The sequence below is a fragment of the Arvicola amphibius genome, chromosome 17 (assembly GCF_903992535.2).
Source record: "Arvicola amphibius chromosome 17, mArvAmp1.2, whole genome shotgun sequence".
NCBI classification, from domain to species: Eukaryota; Metazoa; Chordata; class Mammalia; order Rodentia; family Cricetidae; genus Arvicola; species Arvicola amphibius.
The window spans coordinates 20,962,217-20,987,540 of NC_052063.2; the positions used below are offsets into that span (position 1 = coordinate 20,962,217).

The 25,324-nt window shown below is 36.9% G+C and overlaps 1 protein-coding gene across 1 annotated transcript in view; it reads right to left on the reverse strand.

The window, feature by feature from the left end:
* Positions 1-25,324, reverse strand: part of Ptprq (protein tyrosine phosphatase receptor type Q) — a 176,892-nt gene that overhangs the window by 20,144 nt on the left and 131,424 nt on the right. Inside the window, 5 exon segments of the mRNA XM_038314879.1 lie at positions 3,402-3,492; positions 6,981-7,062; positions 7,710-7,736; positions 18,786-18,914; positions 22,559-22,658. Coding sequence (XP_038170807.1) covers positions 3,402-3,492; positions 6,981-7,062; positions 7,710-7,736; positions 18,786-18,914; positions 22,559-22,658 — 429 coding nt within the window.

A 25,324-nucleotide genomic window follows, 5' to 3' on the forward strand; every position in this document is an offset into this window, starting at 1 on the left:
CATCAAGTAGATATTCTGTGCCCAGTAATTTTTTTTTCAAGAAGTAGTGCCAAAAAAGTTCTTGGGAATTTCTACCAAGTTTATTTTATTACTGTCTTCTGCTAACTTTTAACACAGGAATCACTAAAGATCTTTGACTGAATAATTCAGAGGTTTGGCTGGCTTGTGTGCCTAAGTGGTTTCTGGACATGGTTAGCCTTTGCAGAGATCTGGGTTGTCAGCACAGGGAAAAAAGAAAGGCTCACTGTTTTCCGAAAAGATACATAAGAAGAGGCCTGACTGTGAATTCTAACACAATCCTGAGTGAACCACTTAGCTTCTCTTCTTTTTTTTTTTTTGGTTTTTTGAGACAGGGTTTCTCTGTGGCTTTGGAGCCTGTCCTGGAACTAGCTCTTGTAGACCAGGCTGGTCTCGAACTCACAGAGATCCGCCTGCCTCTGCCTCCCGAGTGCTGGGATTAAAGGCGTGCGCCACCACTGCCCGGCTTAGCTTCTCTTCTTATACTCTTCTCAACTCTACCATGCAATTATAATATTTATTTTGCATAAATCGTGAAAAAAAATATGAAAGCTTACAGGAAGTATTCAATACTGTTCTCTGGTTCTCCAAGTTATTAATCTTCAATTAATATATCAATATTAATTATTTAAGATGTTTTAATTATTTTGTGGGAAATTATGATCAATGCATGGAAACTTAGAGATTCCTAGTGTTTAAATAAATTTTTACAAATTCTTTGTGTCCGCTATTGAGACTTTTAAGATCTGCCTAATGACATTGTAGCTGGTCTTTTAGTTCAGGAGGGGAAGCAGTCAGACTGCCATTCACTCAGTATGCCTGTTTATAACAGGCCGAGTCAGCAACACCCTAAACTTTTTCTCATGGTGCTGGGATGTTAAGGTCATCATGTCTTGACAGACCCAGATTTGGAAATCACTTCTGCAAGTATTTGCTGCTAATTCTACTATCCTAAAGCCCTGTAAGCTAATATCTTTCAAAAGCCTCTGTGATATTTGAAATCTTTCTGACATTACTCAGGAGAAATACAGCACTACTCAAACCTGGCTTAAGCAAAACTTCAGTCTATTGAAATTTATTTATTCGCTATGACAAAAGACTCAGTTTCTCAGTTTTATGGGTCCTGTTCAAGCATAATGGCAACACACAGTCACAAAATCTTGGTTGTTCTCCTAGTGTTTATATCTCTGTTTCTGTGTGGGTCTGTATATGAAAATATGTTGTCTTTCCTACAGACACAGCTATGGCATAACAGATGGAATTCTAGTCTTCACTAGGGATGGGGTCTTGCCACCTTCAGAATTTAGTTCTGGAATGGATCACAGTCTTATCCATTCAGAAAGTTATCAGCATTTAAAAGGAAATGATCTGTTGGTTACTAACTATGAGGGATAACGTTTGCTGAGTGGTTTCTGTGTCCCTGTACTGGCAAAGTGATTTACGTGACTACTTTACCAAATCCTCCTGTGAGCTTTACGAGGAATGGGCAGACAAATAGTGTGTTGGAAATCAAAGACAGATAGCAACAAAACAGAACTGGGTCTCAGAGAGTCTCATTATTTTTTGTCTTAATTTCAGTATGAAGGTTTCAGACATTTATTCTCCTTGCTCCTTTTGATAGTTTCAAGTCTGATCATTTACTCCCATTAACCACTCTTGTTCCCTTCTCAGAATAAAAGCAATAAGCTGATGATGTGTGCTTTCTTTCAGTCAAAACGGGGACTATTATTAACGAAGATCTTCATTAGAAAAGAAGAAAATTTTGCAACAAACCATCAAAGAACTCAAATTTTTCATACTTTAATCATCTTAGAATTAGTTAGACTTATTTGAGCTACTTTATATGTGTTGGTATATTATAATTACTCCAAACTTTATAATGTAACTAGAACTAAATATTAATGATTTCATGGTAGTTGCCTTTTGATAAGAGAAGAGTATACTTATTTACACAGAATGCCGCTTAAATAAGCATGTTGCAAGCAGTATAGGAGAAACGAAGTGCAAATACATCCCACAACATGGGCGTTCCAACTTAAACTTAAGTTGTATCCAATTTAAGTTAATTTTCTTAAAGTTAGAATAAAGAGCATGTCAAAAAAGTTCTGACTGGAGACAGGTAGAGATTATCAGTTATCTTCTTCATACATCACAGATTGGTCATCTTACTGCTGAAGTCATTTTCTTTTGATGTCATTTTGTTGCAGAATGACTCTCCAGGAGATAATGCTGTTTCTTTCTCACTATGTTCTACTTCCTAGACTCTGCAGATTGTATGGATTATAACCTCTGATATCACAACCTTCTAAATTCGGCTTCATTCGGCTTCCTTTGTGAATAATTAATGCTCTAATATCAGCCTGTGTGCTGCTTCTTCCTATTTAAATTCTTTATGGGATTATGGTCTGCTCTAAATTAACACATCCCTGGCTGAAAGGGCTGTAGGAATTTCCTCAATATGTTTATTTATTTGTTTACTTGTTTATCGCAACACTAAGCATGTGCCCATTGGGAAGCATTTTATCAAATGAACTAAATTCCCAGCTCTTAGCAAAACCCTTTTAAAGATCTAGGCAGGGTCTCATTGTGTTGCTCAGGTGGATCTTGAATTCCTTAGGTAGAGAGAGCTGTTCTTGAACTTTCAGTCTCCCTGCTCAAGGCTCCTTTTTACTTGAGATTACAGGGCTGTGTCGCCTGTCCTGCTTTCTGGTATATAGTGGAACAAAGTTTCAGGGCATCAGAAGTTTCAGTTTCTTAATAGAAAATGCCTTGGCTCAAAATTCTATTAAGCAGGGACATGTATTCAAAGACTATAATAACAGACATGTTAGCAACATAGGGCTATCAAATCATCAATATTTCTTAAAACAGTAACACTTTATATCCCTTGAATCGAAAAATGGAGTTGACCTACAGCAAGGTACACTTCTACCTCTCTGCAGAAACAATTCCAGTGGTGGAGGGGGGAACATGGACTCTGATCATCAACTACTATTTTGCAAGGCATTTTAATGTTCCATAAGACTACTATACTCTTAAGGAAATCTAATACACAAAGCTAAGTGTGAATTTCCCTTCCCTTTGAGACATGCTCAGTAGGAAGATGTTAAAAGAGTTAAATTACAAAGCTGAGAAGCAGGTCAAGCTACAGTTTCTTGCACCTGCATAAATGAACCTTGTGTGAGCAAACTGAAAAGCCATCTAAATTAACTTCAGTAATTAGGAACAAAGCAAATGCGATACAGCTTGAAAGCCACCATTAATGAAGTGTATTATTGCCATTCAGTTAATGCGGAAGGAAACCTTCAACAAATGCAAAAAGTTGAGATGATGGGCATTTAAAAACACTTCACAGTTAGAACAGAGATGGAAATGGAACATACATGGTTTTATGTTTGGAAAGCGATTTTTTGCTCTATTCCATGGGAGGTCAGCATCTGTTGAAGAAAGATCTTGAAGAAATTTTGGTAATTCCTGTGGGGGAAAAAAGTTGTTGAGAAGTTTAACTTTGGTAAATATGAAATTCTGCTTAGTAAAGCACAATTCTTTATTCTAAACACTTCATTTGTTTGGTGTGTGTGTGTCTATTCATTCACACGTGTATGTACATCTACATGTTGGAGGATAAGGGGCCTTGAGTATTATTCCTCAGTGCCACAGGCCAATTTAATTTTATTTCTTTTTCAAAAAACAAAACAAAACAAAGCATCTTTTATTGGCCTGGGGCTTAGCAAGTAGGTTATACTGTCTGGTCAACTAGCCTCAGTAGTCTATCTGGGCCCATGTCCCTGATGCTGGTCTAACAAATGCCTGCCACCATAGGCAGCTTTTATATATGTTCCAGGTATCCAATTTGTGTTTTCAGGCTTTCAGGGTTGGCCTACTGAGCTATCATTCCAGTCGTAAATGTTTTTGGTTTTTATTTATTTATTTGCAATTTATCTATTGCAGAGCTATTCTTCCAGGCCATACTTTCTTATTATTTTTAACTAAAAATTCCCATCATAGATATGGGAACAAGGTCAAATGAATAGCAATGATTTTCCCTGAATGTCCCCATTACTATTCTGAATGATTTTGATCGGCCAGATTATGGCTTTCCCTTGAGATAATTTCATTGACCTCTGGAGAGCACTAAGGTGCCACATGCTACCCATGGCTTCATCAGGCGCACACAACTGTTATTTAATATGTTAATGCCTCTTTAGAGGGAAGAAGGGAGTTGAATGATTTATTTTTTGTTTTTTCTCCCCAGACAGTGTGATTTCATGCCTATTAATTGGCACAACCCTGGTCATTTTGAGAAGATGTCAAAGGTCAATACCGCACTCCGTGGGCCTTGTTAAATTGATAGTGGAATGCGAAGGTATGATTTAGAATGATCTGGCACAGCTGAAGAGTGGGGAAGAAAAAGGCTGCATCTGTCTGTCTTGCTCTTTCTAATGCATCTTTAAGGAAGCTGGTGGAAGAAAATGTATTGATTGTTTGGTTGGGCCAAATGAATGATTGCCATTCATGAAATTATTTCACCTTCTGTAAAGATAATAGACTCTATTTTCCATTTTAATGTAATTATAAATTATTTCTTTTAATTCAACACTTCTCCTTTCTCCCTTCTACTAAAAATAAAACAGATACTGAAGAGTTCTTTTCATATATGTATATATTATGGGCAAGTTAGGGTATAAGCAACAAGGCTTATTAAAGAAATGAACAAAATTAGAAAACCCAAAATAGCTTCACTGTGTCAATGTTTTAGAAGAACTGAAAGGGGAGGGGGAAGAAAAGATGTTGGAAATTGACTTGAAAATGATACAGTTTGGAATTAATCCACATACAAGTTTCCATTTATAGTCTTAAATGACTGTGGCTTTGTTAACCCACATTCAGTCACCAGGATGGTAGTTTGAATAGCATCTTGATACTGGGGGTTCTTATTCGTATTAGGCCATAGAGCCTCAGTGGTCTTCCCTAGGTGGGTCTTTCTGCACTATTTGATGTCCTCTCCCTGGGAACAAGATGAACAGATTCCTTGGCCCTCCTCCTGCTTTTGTATTTATTCTCCCTCTCTGGAGTACTTCCCTCTTTATCTTCTCATTGGGATTCGGCTCATGCTACTGTTTGTTTGAGACATCACCATGTGTATTCATCTTTCCTAACCTGCATTTAACGTGAATTCCCACATCTTTATGCACATTTCAATTACGATCCATTCGTCCTGTTTGAAACATGCCTCTCATGGCTACAGATCCTACTCTAATCTGAGTTTATGTGTGGTAGAAATGGTTCAGCTTTTAAAGGCTCACAACCAAAAATCTAAGAGATTATCATCCGTGATATTTGTGACAAGCCCTTTCTACACATTCTGTACATAGTAACTTTAGTATTCCCAGTTCAATGAGTTAGATATTATCCTTTTATGGATGAAGACATTGGGGGCAGAGAAATTAGGCAATTTGTCGGAAGTCATTCAGCTTGTAAAGGCTAAACTGTAAATGTGCATTGCATGCCATACAACAAAACCTAATAAATAAGGAAAAGATAAGAAAATAAAACATGAGGTCAAAGACTAGAAAAATTTGTGCATTCAATATATATGTTTATTATGATGTAATAATTTTGATTTTTTAAAAGACTTCATAAAGCCTTAGGATAAGAATGATTTGAGTTTTTTGTTTGTTTGTTTTTACAAAAGAATAACATGGCCCCCCTTCCCCCAAAGCTAAAACTTTTCTGAATACATGAAGATGTATTTGCTAATAAAACTGTTTATCTACTTAGTCATGAATAATTAATATATGCTTGCTACTAGTCTAATAAAATTACATTTTTGCTTGTGAAAAATTAAAATTTCTTTCTGTGTAAATGCTAAGGGAACTTCATGGCTCCTGTGGTCTTGCTAAGCCCAGCCCAGTATTACTTCAGAAGCATAACCAACAAGCAGCAGGGGACTCCATTCATCTTCTCACATTCTTGTTATTCTTGTTATTGCTCCCTGAGAAACTGAAATTTTATAATCCTGAATTATTTAAGCCAATTGTCTGCCTCTTTGTTTCAGAAGTTCACACACTAAGAAATTCATGAATAAAAGGTAAAAGTAGAGTTTTGGGGTACAATATAAAATCTGCTTCACAATGTAAAATAATCATGTCAACTAGATAAGGTACTTATGACTCTTAAAATAGATTGTTTACAGCTCTAACCTTTATGTGTTTAAACAATTTCAATTTTATTGATACATGATACTTGGCTAATTAATAAAAATACTATATCAAAGAAACATGATAAAACTGTTTAAAAAGTAAAATGATTTTCAACTTTAGAATAACCTAAGCAAGGAGGTCTTAGTTTGACAACTCTCCATGTAAGATAGAGCATTTAATTAATAATAACTTAGAAACAGACCATATTGAATGTAGGTATTACTTATCTGTATTGTGGTTGTTCTAGAAGTCATAGTATCTGCAGTGTCTACAAATGTCCAGCTCTGTTCCCTGATCATTTTACACCACAAATGCACTTTAAGTTACCCTCATTATTCAATGTCCTTATAATAAATGCAACATGTAATCAGTAAGCACCTAAATCTAACACAAATATTTCAGTGTCAACCTACATTTACAGCACAATCTAAAGCTCACCCACAAATATAAACTAAGGAATCCATCACTCTGCGTTTCCAGCTCCAGCAGGGTGAACGAGCAGGGAGCTGGGCCAGCCTGCCGTTGCAGGGAGGCCCAAAGAAGATCACCTTCTCCTAACGCAGTAGGTGAATCCTCCGAGGAGGTTGCACCAAAGGCCACCCAGGGTAACATTACTATCTAAACAATCAACCTGGTAATTGGGTATTGATTATCAAGGCCAGAGTCCTTCAGGGCCTGGCATGCTTAAAATGGACATGAAATGTGACACGGGAAACTACCGGAGGTCTGGCAATGTTGTGACAACTGCTGGCAACATACCGAAAATTCCTCCTGAAACTTTAGGTTGTTGTTTGTGCAGAGCTCCTCGACGTGTTGCAGGAAGGATTTCTTGCTTATTGGCCTCCAAGGAAAGAAAGGTATTGAACGGAACCATGTTAGCTTGTGCTCTGTAGCTGAAGGGAAAGCATGGGCACTGCTTGCCCTGCTAACATCTAAGCAACAAGGACACTGGAAAACCCTTCACACCGTCCTTCAAAGTCACCCTGTCCTGTTTACGAAGGAGCTCTTCCTCACTTTAAACTTTCTTTGCATTCATCACACAAAATTCTTTCAATGTCTCAGTGACTTCAAAGGAAAGAGTTAGCGTTTTCATGAACAAAGGCTTTCACATAAATGTGAGGGCATAAAGTTATCATTGACTTAAATGCACATAATAGCTCTTTGTCATACGGAAGAATTTTACACATTACAAGGTTTTAGAAGATATAAAATATTGCAATGACCTCATTCTCATAATGATATGGCTTTTAAGCCCAAAGGGGTTTAAATATCCCCCATATTACTTGCCAAGTTAAAATACAGACATGCAGGCTTCACCCCAGAGAGAGAGAAAGCATTTCTCCAGTTACCATGCAATTAGTCATGCTTTTATGATTTATATCCAGCTTTAAGGTTTTCCAACAAGCATTTAGAAAGAGAGCCACACATTAAGAGTCATCGAGTCAGTGAATCTAAAGCTGATATTCAGAAGGTAGGGGAAAGACTTACTTGATGGATTTTCTATAACTAAGTAACCTGCAACAGAGACCATGTTAGATGCATTGTGAGTGGGAGTGGATGGCTCATTCTGAAAGAGTTCTAGATTAAAATCAGAAAATCATCGTAAATCAATAATGTATAAGTACATTATGGTTTCAACAAACATGCAAGTATTAATTTCATTTTCAAAAATTATATTAATTGAAACTATTTTAGCTTCTCTTCCAAGCTATAAAGGTAACATTATCATTTGAGACAGATCACTAAAAGCAGGCCAACTTTAAATATATTGCATAGAAGAAAGAGTTAATACAGATTCAAGAAACATTTTCTTTATTTATAAAGAGTGGCAAATATGGGAAACAGAAGTTGTTCAGAATTATACTATGTTGCTCAAATCTTGTTTCATGACCGAGTTTTGGTTAATATACAGTCATAACAATCACATTTCAGGCATTTCAACAACTTTATGTACATTTTTGTGATATGTTATTGACAAAGTTAAACTCTGAAGCATGAAATATTTTAACAGAAAAAATAGATAATGCAACACACACTTAGAGATATGTTCCCTGTTAAAAAATATCATGCACAACAAATTTGCACTGCAAAAAAGCACAAAAGGCACAAATATATACACAAACAAAATGCAGAAGGGAGCTTTTTCAAAGTTTTACAATTTGGATGATATTACAAATTATTTTACAATAAACTTCAAGAAAAATTTTAAATATGTATTTTTAAAGTTACAAATACATGAAATGAAATAATTAGATTGAAGTACAAGACATGATGATTAACTATTATGAAAAGGATTCCAATGATGTATGTCTAATGGAGAATACTTGAATCAAAAAGGAATATATTTTATGACAGAAAAAGATTATTGGAACTTTTGGGGATGAAGCATCAGGTATTATGAACCCGGATATTAGAATTCTAAGTCGGTTATGCCAAAGAGAAAATAGCCTGCTACTTTTCCCAGTGCTAGCTGGTAGAACATTCTATCGTCATCCTAGCATCAAACGTGGAAGAGACAAAGCTGCAAGGGCTGAGCTGTGAGTAGCAGGATAAGCTCAAGAGTTTCCTACAGCAGCCTAAAGTGCGTCCAAGACGCCAACAGAGAGCTTCCTACCATAGCTCCAGGGATTCAGAAACAGCTGATCTGGTTGTTCAATCAGAAAAGCTTTGGTTTAAATGGAGAATGCAACACAAAAACTGTGAGGCACTGGAGCCAATAGATATATGCTATAGAGACAGGCACAATAATCCATGCCTGTTGGAAATGCCTACCATCAGCAAAGACCAGCAAGAAGAACAGAGAGAAATGACCTTGCCTCAGATAAGTGCCTCGGCTCCCGGGACTACAGTTGGCACACCTTCCGAGCTGCCTGGTTCTTTAAAAATAGCGAAAGGAAAATGTGTTAGGCTAGGCAAATCTTGATTACCTGTGCTTGAGAAATGACTTGGATCTTTGCATTTTGAGACACCATTTCACGCGACTGCGTGGAAATGAAAGGTTTTGATCTCGGTGTAGATGACAGATGATCTACCTGGCAGATTCAGGATTACTAAGGCTGTACTAGAGAAATTTATTTTACTTGGATAATTGAACTCTGAGATGGACGCTTCTTTTTGGGAAGTCATGAACAAGGGATTATCAAACTCAATGCATGTTTGTGAAAGAGATGTAAAATATGAATAACATTAAGTGCAAATAAGTAAGACCTAGAAAAATGTCATATTATTCACATTTTGACTTTTTCAGTAATGAACTCTGTCCTTCACTTACAACTTATAAATAGTAAAAATATTATTTTTCTAAGATCATTTTTCCTCGGTGAAAAATTAGAAATTTGTCTTAATTTTACTTTTTTAATATTTTACTCTTTATTTTACAAGAAATATTCCTCTATAGATTCTAATTAAAAATTTCAGCTACCTAACTATGAGAGTGGTTAGATATTTGTGCATTCATGCCTCATAAAGTAAGATGGCCTTACTGACTTGAAATATTCTCCATTATCAGCTATGCTATTGTGAGCAGGTTTCTTCCTCACCCCTCAGCCCCCATTTCTCTCTTCGGTTTTTTTGAAACAGCATTTCTCTGTGTTTCCCTGGCTGTCCTGGGAATCACTCTGTAGAGCAGGCTGCCCTTGAACTCAGAGATCCTCCTGCCTCTGCCTCCCCAGTGCAGGGATTAAAGGTGTAATAGATCACCACTCCATTAGCAGATTTCTAAAAATATTTGCTACTGACCTTAACTACAGAGCCCCTCACATGCCCTCCTCTGATCCTCATATTCTTCTAAGGGCCCTTCATTTTAATTCTATGCATTTGATCTACATCCAATTTCTACTTATTTCTTTTAATTGATTTCTATTGAGCTCTACAATTTTTCTTTGCTCCCTCCTTGCCTCTCCCCTCCCCTTCAGCCCTCTTAATCCTATTCAAAAGTTAACTCCCAGTGAGCCTCACCTAATGGCATAGACAAGAAAATAATGTCTTCTTTCTGTTTAAATTGATTTCTAAGAATAAAAAACGTTCGACGGTGTGACATAGATATTTCAATTTATATACTAAGCATGCATTTTTATGTTTATATATATATATATTTGTCATTCATGAAAGGACTAACGCTCTTCACAATCTTATAATAATAATGAATTCTTTATTAATATTATTGTGGAATGATACTGAAATTAAGTGGGTTTTCTCACCCAGTTCTTAGGAAACTATGAATTTTTAGGAGGCCAAAAACTAACACATGAAATAAGTGCAATCATTAGATTTACTAATAAAAAATAATCAATTCTAAATAAAGCCCTTATATTTTTATATTAAGTCTCCTAATGTATACAGTGTAACAACTGCTAGCCACTTAGAAAGTTAGACATGGAGCAACAAATTGTGTTTGCCTTCTCAAATAAAAAGAAAAGGAAAGAAAAGAAAAGAAAATTTCCCAGGTATGGTGGAACACCCCTGCCATAACAGCACTTCGGAGGCTGCTGCAGGAGAATCTCAGGAAACTTCCACAGCCCCACAAATGAAAGAAAGGAAGAAAGAAAGGAAAGAAGAAAGAAAGAAAGAAAAAAAAAAAGAAAGAAAGAAAAAAAAAAAAAAAGAAAGAAAAAAAAAAAGAAAGAAAGAAAGAAAGGGAGGGAGGGAAAAGAAAAAGGGAAGAAGGAAAGAAGGAAGGTAGGGAAAGGAAAGGAGGAGGGAGGGAGAAAGGAAAATAAGAAAGGAAAAAAATGAAGGAAGAAAGAAAAGGGAAGGGATAAAAGGGAAGGGAGGGAGGGAGGGAAGAAAGAAGGGAAAAAGGGAGAAGAGAAGGAAGAAAGGAAGCAAGGAAGAAAAAAAGAGGGGGAGGGAAGGAAGGAAAGAAAGAAAGAGGGAGAGAGGGAGGAAGGGAGGAAGGAAGGAAGGAAGGAAGGAAGGAAGGGAGAAAGGAAGGAAGACGATGGGCTTTTATCTGTCTTTATTTCCTTTTCTATCACTTTATCTAAAGTCAAACTTTCTGTAATTATTTTTCATAATTATCTTTATGTAACATAAGAAATAAAGGTTCTAAACTCCTAAATTTTGGTATATTTTAGCCTATGTTTATATCATACTTATGTATAAATTAAATTTTGAAATCTTTTTATATGACAACAGAAATGGAGATGGTATTTTAGAATATGTTTCCAGCTATCTCAAGTAGAAATCTAAGTTCTCCCTCTTTTGCTTGTGTTCTTCCCACCCCATTGCTCTGATTCCTTAGCTTCATGCCATATGGCTGTATTTGATTCTTGTGGGCTGTATAGCTATATTCCTAAGTCACATGCCATTTACATAATAAATCATGTTAATAATACTAATTATTAATAAATAATCAAAATAAGTGAATAATTTATTTCTTTTTAAAATTCTGAACTTTTATGTTTACTCAAAAACATTAAATTGGAAAATGCATGGCCAGAAAAGGAGGTGTGACCCACTGTGAGAACAATGCTCTCAGATGTTTGTCACTGGGAGAACAGTTGAATTCCTTGAAGGGAAGACTAGTTATATATATATTCCCTAAGCAACTCACTGATGGGCTGGGGAGATGGCTCAGTGGTTAAGAGTACTGGTTGCTCTTCCAGATGTTCGATTCCCAGCAACCACATGATGGCTAGTAACCATCTAGAATTGGATCTGATGCTCAGAAAGACAGACCACTCATACATAGAAATTAAAAAATTAAAAAAAAAAACTCACCGAATTGATGAGCAAAAACCAAGAAAGTCAGTTCAGTAGTAATGCTTTCAAATAACGTGATCTAAGGGGGCATCCACCCGCAATCAAAAAGTTTCTTTCCATTAAAAAATTTAAAACTTTTTAAACACTGTTGAGTGGAACTCATTTTCACATTGGGACAGCACTCGTATTCACTTCTGACAATGAAGATAACTGTCAAATTATATTCAGCTCATTTAGCTGATAAATCAAGTTTGGAATTGACCGTATTTTTGTAAGATTACTGACCAGTTTTCAATATAAAGGGCTAAATACTTTTATTACATAAATCTCTTCATTACATAAATTCTAGTTGGCTTAAATCCTGCGTCTTTGGGTAGAAAGAGTATTATTTCACTGCTGAACTCATTGCTTGAAAGTCTATCAAAAACTTAAATTCCACTCAGATGACTCCTATGGACCCAGGGAGGAACCATTTATTTACGTTGGCAGAGGTGATGAAAGACCATATTGTCAGGGAGTCTGCTTTCCCCCAAGGCCAATTAGAGGGAATCTACAGGGAATTAAAATATCATCTTTATAGAGATAAGTCCACAGTGGAAGTAGAGAGGCAGCTCAAATCAGCATTAACAGTGGTACAGGACAAACAGAGTAACTTTGTCTTTTCCCCTTAAACAGCTCGATAAGGTTAAAATAAAGTAAAATAAAATACTGATTTGATAAAATACATGGATTGTACACCAGATCATGTCCTGGCTATTCAAATAATGAATCAGAGAAGACTCTTCCCAGTAAAATGTGCAAGTTAATTTTTTTAGGTTTTGAGAAATACAAAGTTTTTGTGAAATAATAAGTTTTTTGAATAAGTTTTTATATTATGTATTTGACCATTCCTAGTTATTCCTAGGGTTTTATCTGCCTCATTAATGATATTTGGTCACCTGTCCACCGTCAGTCATAATTATAGATATTTCTTAATTCCTTCCTACCCTAATGTTTTAAATCTGCTTTGGGCATTGAAACTGTTCTTTCAAATCCCTTCCGTCTTTTGTCACATCAACCCAGTAATTGTTCTGTGGGTCCCAACAAAAATTAAAAAGATTCTAAAAGAGTAATTCTGATTCTAAAGCATCATTTCCTAAGGGAGACATAGCCGTAATCACGGAGCAATCAGTGACAGACAGGTTCCTCTCATTCAGGCAAGGGGAATAGCTTCCAGATGAGATAAGAAGGCAGTATTCACCCTGCTGCCAACCAGTGAAGTGGAGACTCCCTGCGTGGCAGGCATTGCATTTTCCTTGTTACAAAGCCTCTCTCCATTAGCACAGTTGCAAACAAACCCTTGACAGATGTTTTATTTCACTAACTGTGGGCACAGATTATTTATCTCAGGGGCAACTAGACAGGAACAGAGAGTTGTGAGGCTGCAGACAGCTGTGTTAAGAGGTGTGAGTGCCCTCGGTGCAGATGTATTGGAAAGGCCTCACATGCTGTATGGGAAATCTGGCCTGAGCTATCTGTGAAGGTTGCAAGCAAGCGATGGAAGCCCTGTGTAAGAACTTAGGAAGCACCACAGAAATCATATGTAGGTCAGGTCAGCTAGCATCACATATGGATGGGAAGGAGTTAGGTGAAAACTGATACCCAAATATCAAGCTCATCTTTTTGATGGGCAGGCCAAGTCTTCACCGATTCTGGGAGAACCCGTGAGGCACTTATTGCAAGAAAGGAAAACAACATTAAAACTATTCTATTTTATGCTGATGGCAAACATTAACTGGAGTTAAATTAAGCAACCAATACACCAGGAATCAACAATTCCCAAAGGTCAGCTTATAATGCTGGCTGGAAATGGATGGTTTATGTGTAAGAAAATCAATAAAATCTTTAGTCTAAGGGCTTCCTACATTGACAGGTATTATGCCATCAGGGAAGTTCTCTGAAAATAAAGTGTTTCATAAAATTTCTAATTCTGTCCATGTTAATCTGCTCTCTGTTTAAACTAAAATAAAACAGGGTTAGTTTTAATTATAAAATATCAAGTGTGCCTAGAATAGAAAATGCATATTCCCTTTTACTTTAATCACTAGGTGTATTATACACTGTCAAATAGAATGGTAGGAATCCTAGCTCATATTGCCCTGTGGGTTATGGATACTAGCTCCTCTTTAATAGGTTTGTGATTTTGAAATCAAATGCTGTTTCATCCACTGCCTCCATCCAAACGATTTACCTCTAAACATTTATTATCTTTAGACCTCTAATTTAGATGTGGGCCATCCCTGCTATTATTAATAATATTATTAATCACTTCACACTGCTATACTTGTGCCATGATGCAAATGGAATCGCCAAGCATTAGGGTAGTTCCTGGAAGGGCACAGTTGGCTACCTACTGGTCAGGACAGAAATTTAAGTTTCATAAATCATAGTTAAAAACAGAAGACAGGAAAAGCCATTGCGTTGCTTCTTACAGATTGACACCTGCACTCGGAGAAACGGGCTTTTGTGAATTATTCTCCATCATCATATGGAAAATTAAACTCTTGTGTCACAGAGGGTGGTTGGTAAAAATGGTAAGCTTGTGAAAAAAATCTAGATGAGAACCCAATTTACGATCAAAACTATACCAACGTAAGAACACAACATAGTCTCAATACACACACATTGTAAGTCAATGTGCATTTTGGTAAAAGTTTACCATAGCAACAGCATGCAGTCGAAGAGAGAACACAGCACAGGAAGAAAATGCTTTCTTTTCTTTCTGGCCTTGGAAAGAATGGCATACTAAGCAACAAAATGCTCAATATCATGTATTGTAAAATAGACAGCACAGCACCTGGCAAAATCAAAATAATCACAGCAGAACTCTGCATTCCCACGCCACTTACTGGATGACAAAAATCTCCTTGCGTCTAAAGAAAAATGAAGAGTATCTGGAAGCAAAGATTCATTATTCATTGAGTGCACAATACCACATTATCTTCTATTTGCCACTATGGGAACATGAGCATTGTTGTCTTACAGTTCATTCTGCTGGCGAGGAATTGTACTACAGATTCAGATATTTTCTGCCACTGTTTACAAAGAGATCGTAAATTTAGAAGAGATGTAAAATTAATAATCAGAATCTATCAAGCAGTGAACGCAATCTATGTGCAAATGATCCTACATTTAGTTTCTTGTGTCAATTATTGTTTATTTTATTTTTAAGTGGCATCCAACTATGTAGGTCTAGCTCACATCGAATGCACTATGTAGACTGGATTAGCTTCCGATTCAGAGGTTTGCCTGGTCTGGCCTCACAGGTCCCAGGATTAAAGGCTTGCACCACCAAACCCAACAGAGACTTACTCAAGCCAGAATGAGAACTGCACTTCCACAGTTTTCTAGGTTCTAGTTTCTGCAAGTAATAATAAGTAAAACTTGCTTGTAATACTAGTAACTATTATGTTGTTAATTTCTATGTATGATAGTGAAGAGGAATAGTTTTTAATTTTACAAATACAAATAACAGTAATAATACCCCATGCATGTTGATATACAGCTTGCAAAGCATACTCATACAATTACATTATTTATTAAATTATATTTTTAAGTAATGGAGGAGACTTCAAGATAGGTTAGATACGCAGTATTTGACTTAGTTATTTGTCCAGAAGTTTTACTTTCTTCTACTTTTTCCCTTTCTTTCTTTCTTTCTTTCTTTCTTTCTTTCTTTCTTTCTTTCTTTCTTCTTTCCTTCCTTCCTTCCTTCATTCATTCTTTGTTGTCTTCCTTCCTTCCTTTCTTTTTTTTCCTTCTATTTTTTGTTTTTTGTTTGTTTGTTGGTTTTGTTTCGAGACAAGATCTTAGTAAGCTGTACTTGCTGGCCTTGGATTCTGACTAAGGATTTAAAACATTTTCTTGGCACATCTCCTAAAATTCTCATAGAATTGGTAAGAACTATTTGTATATTTTTTTTGACTTCTTTGGGAAAGAAATGTACAGTGTGGAGAATGAATCCTCAAACTCGTTGCAATGCAGAGTGGAATGTAATTAAAGAATGAACATTTATACAACGAGTTTTCAAACAGCAGTCCACAGTAGAATGCATAAATATTAAATGACTTCATAATATAAACACTCAAGCCTACAGCATTATGCACTACTAAGCATCTTGACTTTGTTTATATCAACCATGTAACTCCTTAGAATTAATGCAATCTTTACTAACTAGTGCTTTCTCTTGCACAGGTGAAGAGATAACAGCACAAAGGGTAGGTGCAAACTCATATGAACAAGAAAATTCTGGCAGTTTGGAAGGATGCACCCATGACCTGACAGCAAACCCATGAGAACTGGATAGGTTTCAAGGAAACCTGAGTTCCTTCCTGCACACAGTTGGCAATTGGTATAAGGTAGTCAGCAATTTTGGGAGAAAACCTAATCTCTTTGACTCTTCATTTCCAGAATGAAACTTGCATTTCTGACTTGGAATATACTTAGATTGTGAAGCCCCTCAAAGACTGCCAAGGTTATCAGCCCTCCACTGATGACCAGCGCCCACACAAATGTGTCTAAGCCACTCATTTTCTGTTATGATTTTTAACCTTGTCTAATGTATTAGTGACTTTACTAACATGAAAATTTTAATGATTTTCTGTACTAAATCCAGCAAATCATATGTGTTATAGGTCTTTAGTACATATAACTCAGAATGGAAGAGACCCAACCCTGTGAAGGACACACAGCAATGAATAAAGGAAAAGAAGATGGTAATTACAGAAGCTCAGTTGATCCCCAGGGAGGATTTTTATAAGATAAACTCTGTAGTTCTACACACAATATGGTAAAATGGGATGAATGGAAATTAATATTTTCAATTTCATTATTATTCAAATAATGATTTTTCTGTGATGCAGAAATCAAACACACTTAAAATATTATTTTGATCTTTTATGTCGTAACAAATAGCATGATATATAGATAAAATAGCAGGAAGCAGGAAGATCAATAAAGAACCAGAGGAAAATAAGCAGACACTTGAATTAAAAATGCCCACTAACAAAGAACTGGTAGAGACCTGGCCTACATTTTTATGACTCAAAACCTCTCTGTAACTTCCAAGTAGGTCCTTACCAGAATAAAAAGTCAACAAGAAAACCACACAGTGTTCTAGCTGTGTTGAATGCTAAGAAGTAGAGAATAGTTATGCTCTGCAAACACACCACGTTCAGGAAAGCAACCCCAGCACCCACATCCATGAGGAAAAGTCACCTCAATGGTGCTTTTTCTCATGTTAACTTTGCCCCACGCCACACTTGGTACTGTACTGAACATCTCCAGATCTGCCTAACTGTGGATTTCTACCGGTTCAATAAAGATGCTTCAGGACAAAATAAAACTGGTCATAAACAATTGTTGTGGCATTCCTGTGATTCACAGCAGGATGGCAGGATTCCCCTATATATTTTCAAGCCACTCTAATTAATATCTCTGAGAGACTTGAGGTTATTCCTTTATACACATTCAGAAGGACTGTGGCCAGCCTGGCTTCGTGGGAGAGACACAGGAATTGAGAAAAGAGTGCAGGAAGAAAGAGAACAACTGTTGAAGTTTGGTTGGTCCTCAAGAGAGCCAGGAGGTGAGCTGGAGCTGAGGATGCTCTAGCGTTCTGATAATACGGTTTACTGTGGCGGCTGTGTTGGGAATCCATTGTTCTTCCACATACAGTTTTGTTTATATAAAAGCAAACAAACCAGCTACATACTACTAGGTAATACACAGTTCCATACATAAGTCTTTAGAGCGCCCTACTTTGATTGTAGTAGAATACAAAGAGTGATCAGTATCTAAAAGTTAAAAGGTTATCACACACACGAGCAGTGATACCCAATAACTTTCATTTCCTAGGGTTTTGGAGGACCTCCCAAGGTAGCACACCTTCTAGACATGAGAACCGTATGATCACATAAATGAAGACCAAGTTTGAAAGGTAGTAACCACACATTGCTTTTGGTGCTCAACATTTCAATGCTCCCTTGTAAAAATTAACTATAACTTTTAAAATGTCAAGAGGGCTTTGCCAAGGCCTTGGAACAATCATGTCCTTATAAGAACCTCGTCGTATTGGAGCTCACATTAGTATACATTTAAGAAAGTCTCATGACAGTTTTTGTTAAGTACTTGGGGAATTGTCTTGTTAGATAAGTTTTTTAAATGTGCTAATATTTATGAACAGGATGAATGCTTTTTAAAAGGTTTAAACTTACCATTATTTTTTAAAAAGTTAAGCTACAATGTCACTCATTCAGCACACATGTTGACATTTCTTTTTTCTAAAAGTAATATGCTTTTATTTTTCATTGGTTTCTAAATTCTAAAAAGGTTTAGAAATATAAATGGCATGTGCAGTTTGGACATTCATATAGTTTTATGCTGAAATAAGGCACTATGAGTAGAGCTCTCGTGAATGGAATTAAATGGTATAAACAGCAGCAAGCTTTTAGAAAGCATAATTAAATTAAGCTTATGGTAAATATTTGTGGACATTTCTAGAAAAAAATCCAAGCTAGAAAATCTTTTATATGAGAAGAATTATGAAATAAAATGTTAAAGATTTAAAGCATAGAATAGTTCATCTCAGGGAAAACGTCTCGTTTCAGTACCATAGTCCAAGCAAGGTTCACACTGAACTCAAATAAAACTGAGTCTCTGCATAGCAGGGAGAAGTGTGTAGAAGATGGAGGTTAGCCTTTGAAAGAAGATCTCTGTGACCTGTGTAAACTGGAGCCCCACAAACACTTCCAACAAGCATAGGTCAGAAGAGGGTCATGGCTCCAGGCCCTCTGAACCACGGCTTGCCCAGAGGAGTGTGCTCACCGCGTTAATCTCTCGTCCTTCAGTTCCAAGTCTGCCACCGTGATGAGCTGGTCCAGCTTGAATTTAGTATCAATGATCTCTGCCTCCCGAGGAGAGTATGTACCACCTTCTTTCTGCTTCTGTCTAATTCTGAAACAAGGGCAGGGCTATCAGTGCAGGAACTATCACAGAAAGCACGGCAGATTAGGTACAGTGTTTTCTTTCCTTCTTTCCTTCTTTCTTTCTTTCTTTCTTTCTTTCTTTCTTTCTTCTTTCTCTCTTTTTTTGTTTTTTTAACAAAACCATTTAGGCAAATAATTCTTTTGCTCCCTATAACCTACCCCTTCCCTCTTTATTTTCTCCTCATTTTGTCACAAAAGGAAAATAAAATGGAAATATATAAGACTCTACCAGTACTAAAAATCAGTTAGCTATTGTTTCTTATAATGGAATATTTACATGCATCAAATATATAAATTGGCTTTTAAATTGTCTCATTTAATTTTTATGGGAATATGAGGTGCAAAATATTATCTCTATTTTATAATCAGAAAACTCAAGTTTAGGTTCAGAACTGGGTAATATGACCCTGAACACCTAAATGAATCATGGATTTTTTGTTTGTTTGCTTGTTCTGGGTTTTTTTTTTAAGACAGAGTTTTATTTTATTATATAATTCTGCCTGGTTTGAAACTCTCTATTTAAACCCAACTGGCCTTGAACTCCAAGAAGTCTTCCTGTGTCTGCATCAAGAGTGCTAGGATTAAAGCAATGAGCTCCCTCCAGCCCAAAGTCTTTTTAATTTAAGGGCTTTCGCTATTCATTTGTCTAAGGTGTAGTGTGATACATTACAAGACACTATTTTGGATCTGTGTTAATCATTAATATTTTCATGGGTTGTGTATGAAAAATATTGATATCTAAGATAATATCAAGAGCATAAAATGTAGTCCTATCCTCAAAGGCACTATATATTTGAGAAGTAAGTTCAAAATGTATAAAGAGTGAAGAAAAAATATTGAAAACTCATGAGGCAGTGCTTGACTCCTTGATAAGGTATTTTGCGTGATTATTATTAGTAATATTTGGAGAACATAGAGAAATCCAGTTTGACTGAGATGCTCTGGAGCCAGAGGGGGGGGAAGAGAGCACACTTCAGATGAGATGAACTAAAACAGAGTTTCAGAAATTGTAACACTTGGTGTTCACCCAAGAACAGATGCCCTTTGGCTGAAAGAAGATGCTGGGAAGCTGTATTGAATAGGAGAACCCTTTCTGCCCATACAAGGGTTCACCTTGTAAGAAGTCAGGAGGTCAAATGAAGTTTTGGAGCAAATGATTTGAACACTGACGATGAGTACTTCTTATTGGCAAGGCCCATAACTTGTACAACATACTTTCTGCGTTTTCCTGTTGTCTGAAGGTTTTCCTTCATATTGAGGCATTTGATAATGTTCCAAAACTCTTACTAAAATGTAAATTCTTTCTAATTGTCTAGAATAATGGCTTCCCCTTGTTATCATCTGGAAGAATCAAAAACCAGCCTCTGTTACAAAGAAGATACTTTTTAAAGGAGATTTTAAAATCATACATTAAAATGCTGACTTGACTCAAGGTGAAAATGATGTTAGTGTGTGACTCCCAAACTACATGGGCAATGTCTTTAGTTAAAAATTAAGCCCATGGAGCTATTTAGAAAGGTAGTAGGCTAGTTATTTTCACAAATAAAAACTCTTATCTTGGCAGTTTCTCGGATGAACCTCCATTGTAGGGGACTGAAGAGAGATCGCCCCTGAGGTTTTATGGGAGAAGGATGGCGCTAAAAGTGCTGAGAATCGGAAGAGAGACATTGAAAAGCAAATATAGGCATGCAGCTTAAGAGAAGGGAAGGATGTGAAAAAAAACCTAATAGGAAAGGACGTCTTTAACAGTTGTTTCTTAGGTTTATAACGTATGCACCTGATTGAAACACCTTAACCCTACTCGGACTCACTTTGTGAGTCTCTCTCTCTCTCTCTCTCTCTCTCTCTGTGTGTGTGTGTGTGTGTGTGTGTGTGTGTCTGTGTGTGTGTGTCTGTGTGTGTGTGTCTGTGTGTGTGTGTCTGTGTGTGTGTCTGTCTGTGTGTGTGTGTCTGTGTGTGTGTCTGTCTGTGTGTGTGTCTGTGTGTGTGTATCTGTGTGTGTGTGTCTGTGTGTGTGTCTGTGTGTGTGTCTGTGTGTGTGTTTGTGTGTGTGTTTGTGTGTGTGTGTGTCTGTGTGTGTATCTGTGTGTGTGTCTGTGTGTGTGTGTTTGTGTGTGTGTGTCTGTGTGTGTGTGTCTGTGTGTGTGTCTGTGTGTGTGTGTCTGTGTGTGTGTGTCTGTGTGTGTGTGTCTGTGTGTGTGTGTCTGTGTGTGTGTGTGTGTGTGTGTGTGTGGCCTGAAACCACCACGTTGTTTCATTTACCTTATAGTCTCCAAATTACAAACTGACCTGCTGTGGAATAATTCTCCTGTACACTGTGAAGATGTGCTGCTCTCATTGTTAATAAAAAGGCTGGTTGGTCGATAGCTAGACAGGATTTTCAGGGCAGAGAGAACGCTCAGAAGAAGGAGTGAGGATCAGGGGAGATTTGAGTCGGAGGGGGAAGAAACACCGTGGAAAGTTCATAGATGAGGTCAGCAAGTCTTAGGGCAGCGGAGAGATGAGTAGAAATGCGTTCATTTAGGTTATAAGAGCGGACTGGAAACAAGCCTAAGCTAGCTGAGCTTTTACAATTAACAATAAGTCTCTGTGTGGTTACTTGGGGGAGCGTCTGGTGGGACAAAGCTGATTCGTGGTCTAGATGGAAAACTTCACCTTTGCCAACCTCCATTTGCCTTCTGTGATAACCGACTGGACCTTGATTGCTTTTTCTTCTTTGCCACCTGCCAGGATGCTAAACTTTGTCCAGAGTGGCAAAGTAAACTGAACAGGCAATGGGTCGGGGAGTTGCTGTTTTTCTGGCCCCTAGTACTAAATGTTTTATTTGATTTGATTTGATTTGATTTTTGAGACAGGGTTTCACGTTTCAGCCTTCGTTTGCTTAGAATTCACTATATAGATCAGGTTGGTTTCAAACAAACAAAGATCGCCTCTGCTTCGCAAGTGCTCAGATTAAAGGCGCGCACCAACATACCTGACAGGTGCTGAAATTTTAATGCTCCATGTGGGGACCCAGCAGCCCAGCTGAGGAGTTCTCAATGCCCCTCTGCCCATCTCATTAGTCAATCATTCCACAAAGCCCTCGTCTGCCCAAACCATTCTGTATAAATGAGGTATGTTGATAACCAGTTCTAACCTTCCCGCCCTTCAATAAGGAGGGGTAACTTCTGCAAAGAGCCACTTTCCCTCTGACATGCTTCTTTACCACGGAAAGGTTGCATATGCTTGTAATAGTCATCCCATGACAACGTTGGAAGAAGACCTCATGGCTCTTAGTTTCCCCGTTCTGTCTCCCTAGTCTAACGAGACTCACTACTCAACTGTGCTTTCAGCTCTTGATTCCTTTTAGTTCTCTTTCACTCCTGTTCTCAGGCATTTATATCGAACATTTCCTATCAAGATAGCAGAATTTACTTCTTTAAGGCTAGATGTGTTTAATTCATAATGCATTGCATACTTCAAAACATTGTAATATATATTCCAGGCAGGTTGGGTGCTTTATAAATTTAAGAAAAATTAAACGTAAGTGTTTCCCATTTGGATAATTGCTGTGGTTCCTTGATTGGACTGTGACAGATATAATGCCCACGGAGCATTTGGGACACATCTCACCTTGCAAAGGCAAAAATAGCTGTTCCAAGGAGGATTATTGAAAGGATACACAAGGTGACTGACAGGATGATCTCGACAGTTCTTTCTGAAAGTCCTTCACCTGTAAAAGATCAAACACGATGGTTAACACTATACTGGAGTTCTATCTTGAGTCTCAAACCATACGGACTGCTTCTCAGCCTAGTACTTAAGAGAACCAACGAAACAAATTGCAATGGCTGTCTCCTCCTTTCCTTTCCCTCTTCTTCCTTTTAATTTGGAGGGTCAATTCTTAAAATTTTTCTTTCCCCATACAATGGTTTGTTTTACCTCTGTGAGCTCAGACAGGCTCATGGATTTATAATTTCATCTAAATTATAATTGCTTATTTTTTTACTAATAAACTCCAGACTTCTATTTACCTACCAGATTTTTTTTTTACTGAGACTTATGGTTATAATTTCAACATCAGTACGTACACACTGTGCTATTTTCTCTTTTTAACTGAATCCTACCCTCAGTTGAAGAAAACTCCATTACTGTAGTTGCTCTGATAAAAAAGAAACCTTCATGTCACATTTGACTCTCTTGCCTTGATAATTTACTTCCCATTGGTACTGTCGTGTGTGTGTGTGTGTGTGTGTGTGTGTGTGTGTGTGTGTGTGTGTATGTATGTATGTATGGTAACACGTGTGCTTTTTAATAAATAAAATCATAGTCTCAATGTGAGAGAAAGAAAAATAAAGTAATTTCCAAGAATCATTGGAATGGAATTATAGGCACTGTAAGCATCCTGATGCATTTGCTGGTTATCTAATTCTTCTCTATAATGTAGCAGGCACTTTAAAAACCACCGAACCTACTCTACAGCCCCTGGACACATCATTTTTTTTGCAGGGGATTGTTCAATAATATCTCTATGGTTCATTATAGAATGAATACATATATCTCTCTCACTCATATGGGAAAGTTTTTACATTCATATGCTGTATTGGGGGAAATTTTAATTGATATGATTTATAATTTTGCTATAAAAATGTTTCAGTTCAATGACAAAATAAGTTCAAGATCTTTAAAATAAACCAAGATTCATGTTTTATCTCTCTCCTCTAAACTGGTGATTATAAAATGCTGATAAGTTCCTATGGCTACTGGTAGAGTTGAATGAATACTGAGTTTTAAATAGTCATCAGAATTTCATAGTCCCTAGTATATCAAGCTCCATTTAAAGGATGCTATAAGAGAAAGTGTTTCATATGATATTAACTGTACCTCCTCATTTATTAAAGCCCCAGTGCTTTGTTTTATGAATTTTTAGCATGCTACATATAACGAGATATTTTTTTAAAATTTATTTATTTATTCTTTAAAAACTATTTTTTTTCTCATTTTACACGCCAATCCCAGTTCCCACTCCCTCCCCTCCTCCCATACCCTCCACTTTCCTCCCAACCCCTCACTCCACCTACTACTCAGAGAGGGTAAGGCTTCTTATGGAGCTATTCTTGTCAAAGGAAACAAGAAGGTAAATAAGGAACCTCGTTGATCGGGTGATGGTAAGACACGGAGCCTTAGGACAGTTTTCAGAAAACACAAAATGAAATTTCAGACTAGATTGCCATTTCAAAGCACTGGCCTAAGGGAGGAAATGACATGTAATATATTAATAAACAGCATGTAATCCTCTGAGCACATGTAGCAAGTGCCCTCAGGAGGAGACACAATGTACCGTGATTGTAGGGCACACTTTCTGATTCACCGCTATGCAGGAATGAGGTCATTTCTCCAAATCCTGTCATACAAAGTGGGATTCTTTTATGTGGTATTACTCATAATGTGGTATTACTCATAATATACAAAAGCCATTTCCTCCCTCATCTTGGCCTCTGTTAATTAAATGCTTCATATCAGTAATATATTCTTCCACTGTAGTTTAGCAATGTTTAATAAAAAGCGCACATTTTTCATAACTTATTTTCTGACTTAAATTAGTATCACTTAATTTTAGCACAGGGATTCAACGTTTTAAAATGAAGACTTTGAGTTAAATGAAAGGTATTACTCTCACGCTTCCATATTGGCTTTGTCATTCTAGGCTCTTCATTCTGTGTATATGCTCTGAGAGTTAACATTCGGGGAGACTGTCCTTTCTCTTAAGAAATGACTAGTCTTTTAGGATATTAAAAAAACAACATGAAGAATTAGCTACAGTTAATTTTATTATTTTATAATTTTTAAAGCACGTGCCCACAGTGTGTGTGTGTGTGTGTGTGTGTGTGTGTGTGTATGTGTGTGTAAGAATGGGCAAGTGTGAAGACAAGCCAGCAGAAGTAGGAGGACAGTTTCTGAAAATTGACCCTACTGTGGGTTATGTATCACACTGAGGTAGTCAGGCTTGCCCAGTAAGCTAATATACTCAGACCTATCTTGCCCAAACTAATATCAATATTTTTGAAATATGGTTATATAGGAGGGAAACATGATAAGGGTTTGAGGTGATGCATCTGTTAATTGGCATGATTCAGAATCCTATTCAGTATTCTCTACATACACCATGGCATCATTGTAAAGCACAAATAGGTATTGTTCTAATGGTCAATCAATTCATTTAAAAATAAGAATGCCCTAAAATGCTCTACAAGAACATGTTCCTCCAGTCAGACAGACAAAATTTTGAAAGGAGATAAACAGTGCCCACCAGAATGTGAGAAAACAGTCATTTATTCATTGTTGAAAAAATTAAAAGCTATTGTCAAATCTTTGTTCAGAAACCAAAAAAGAATGAAA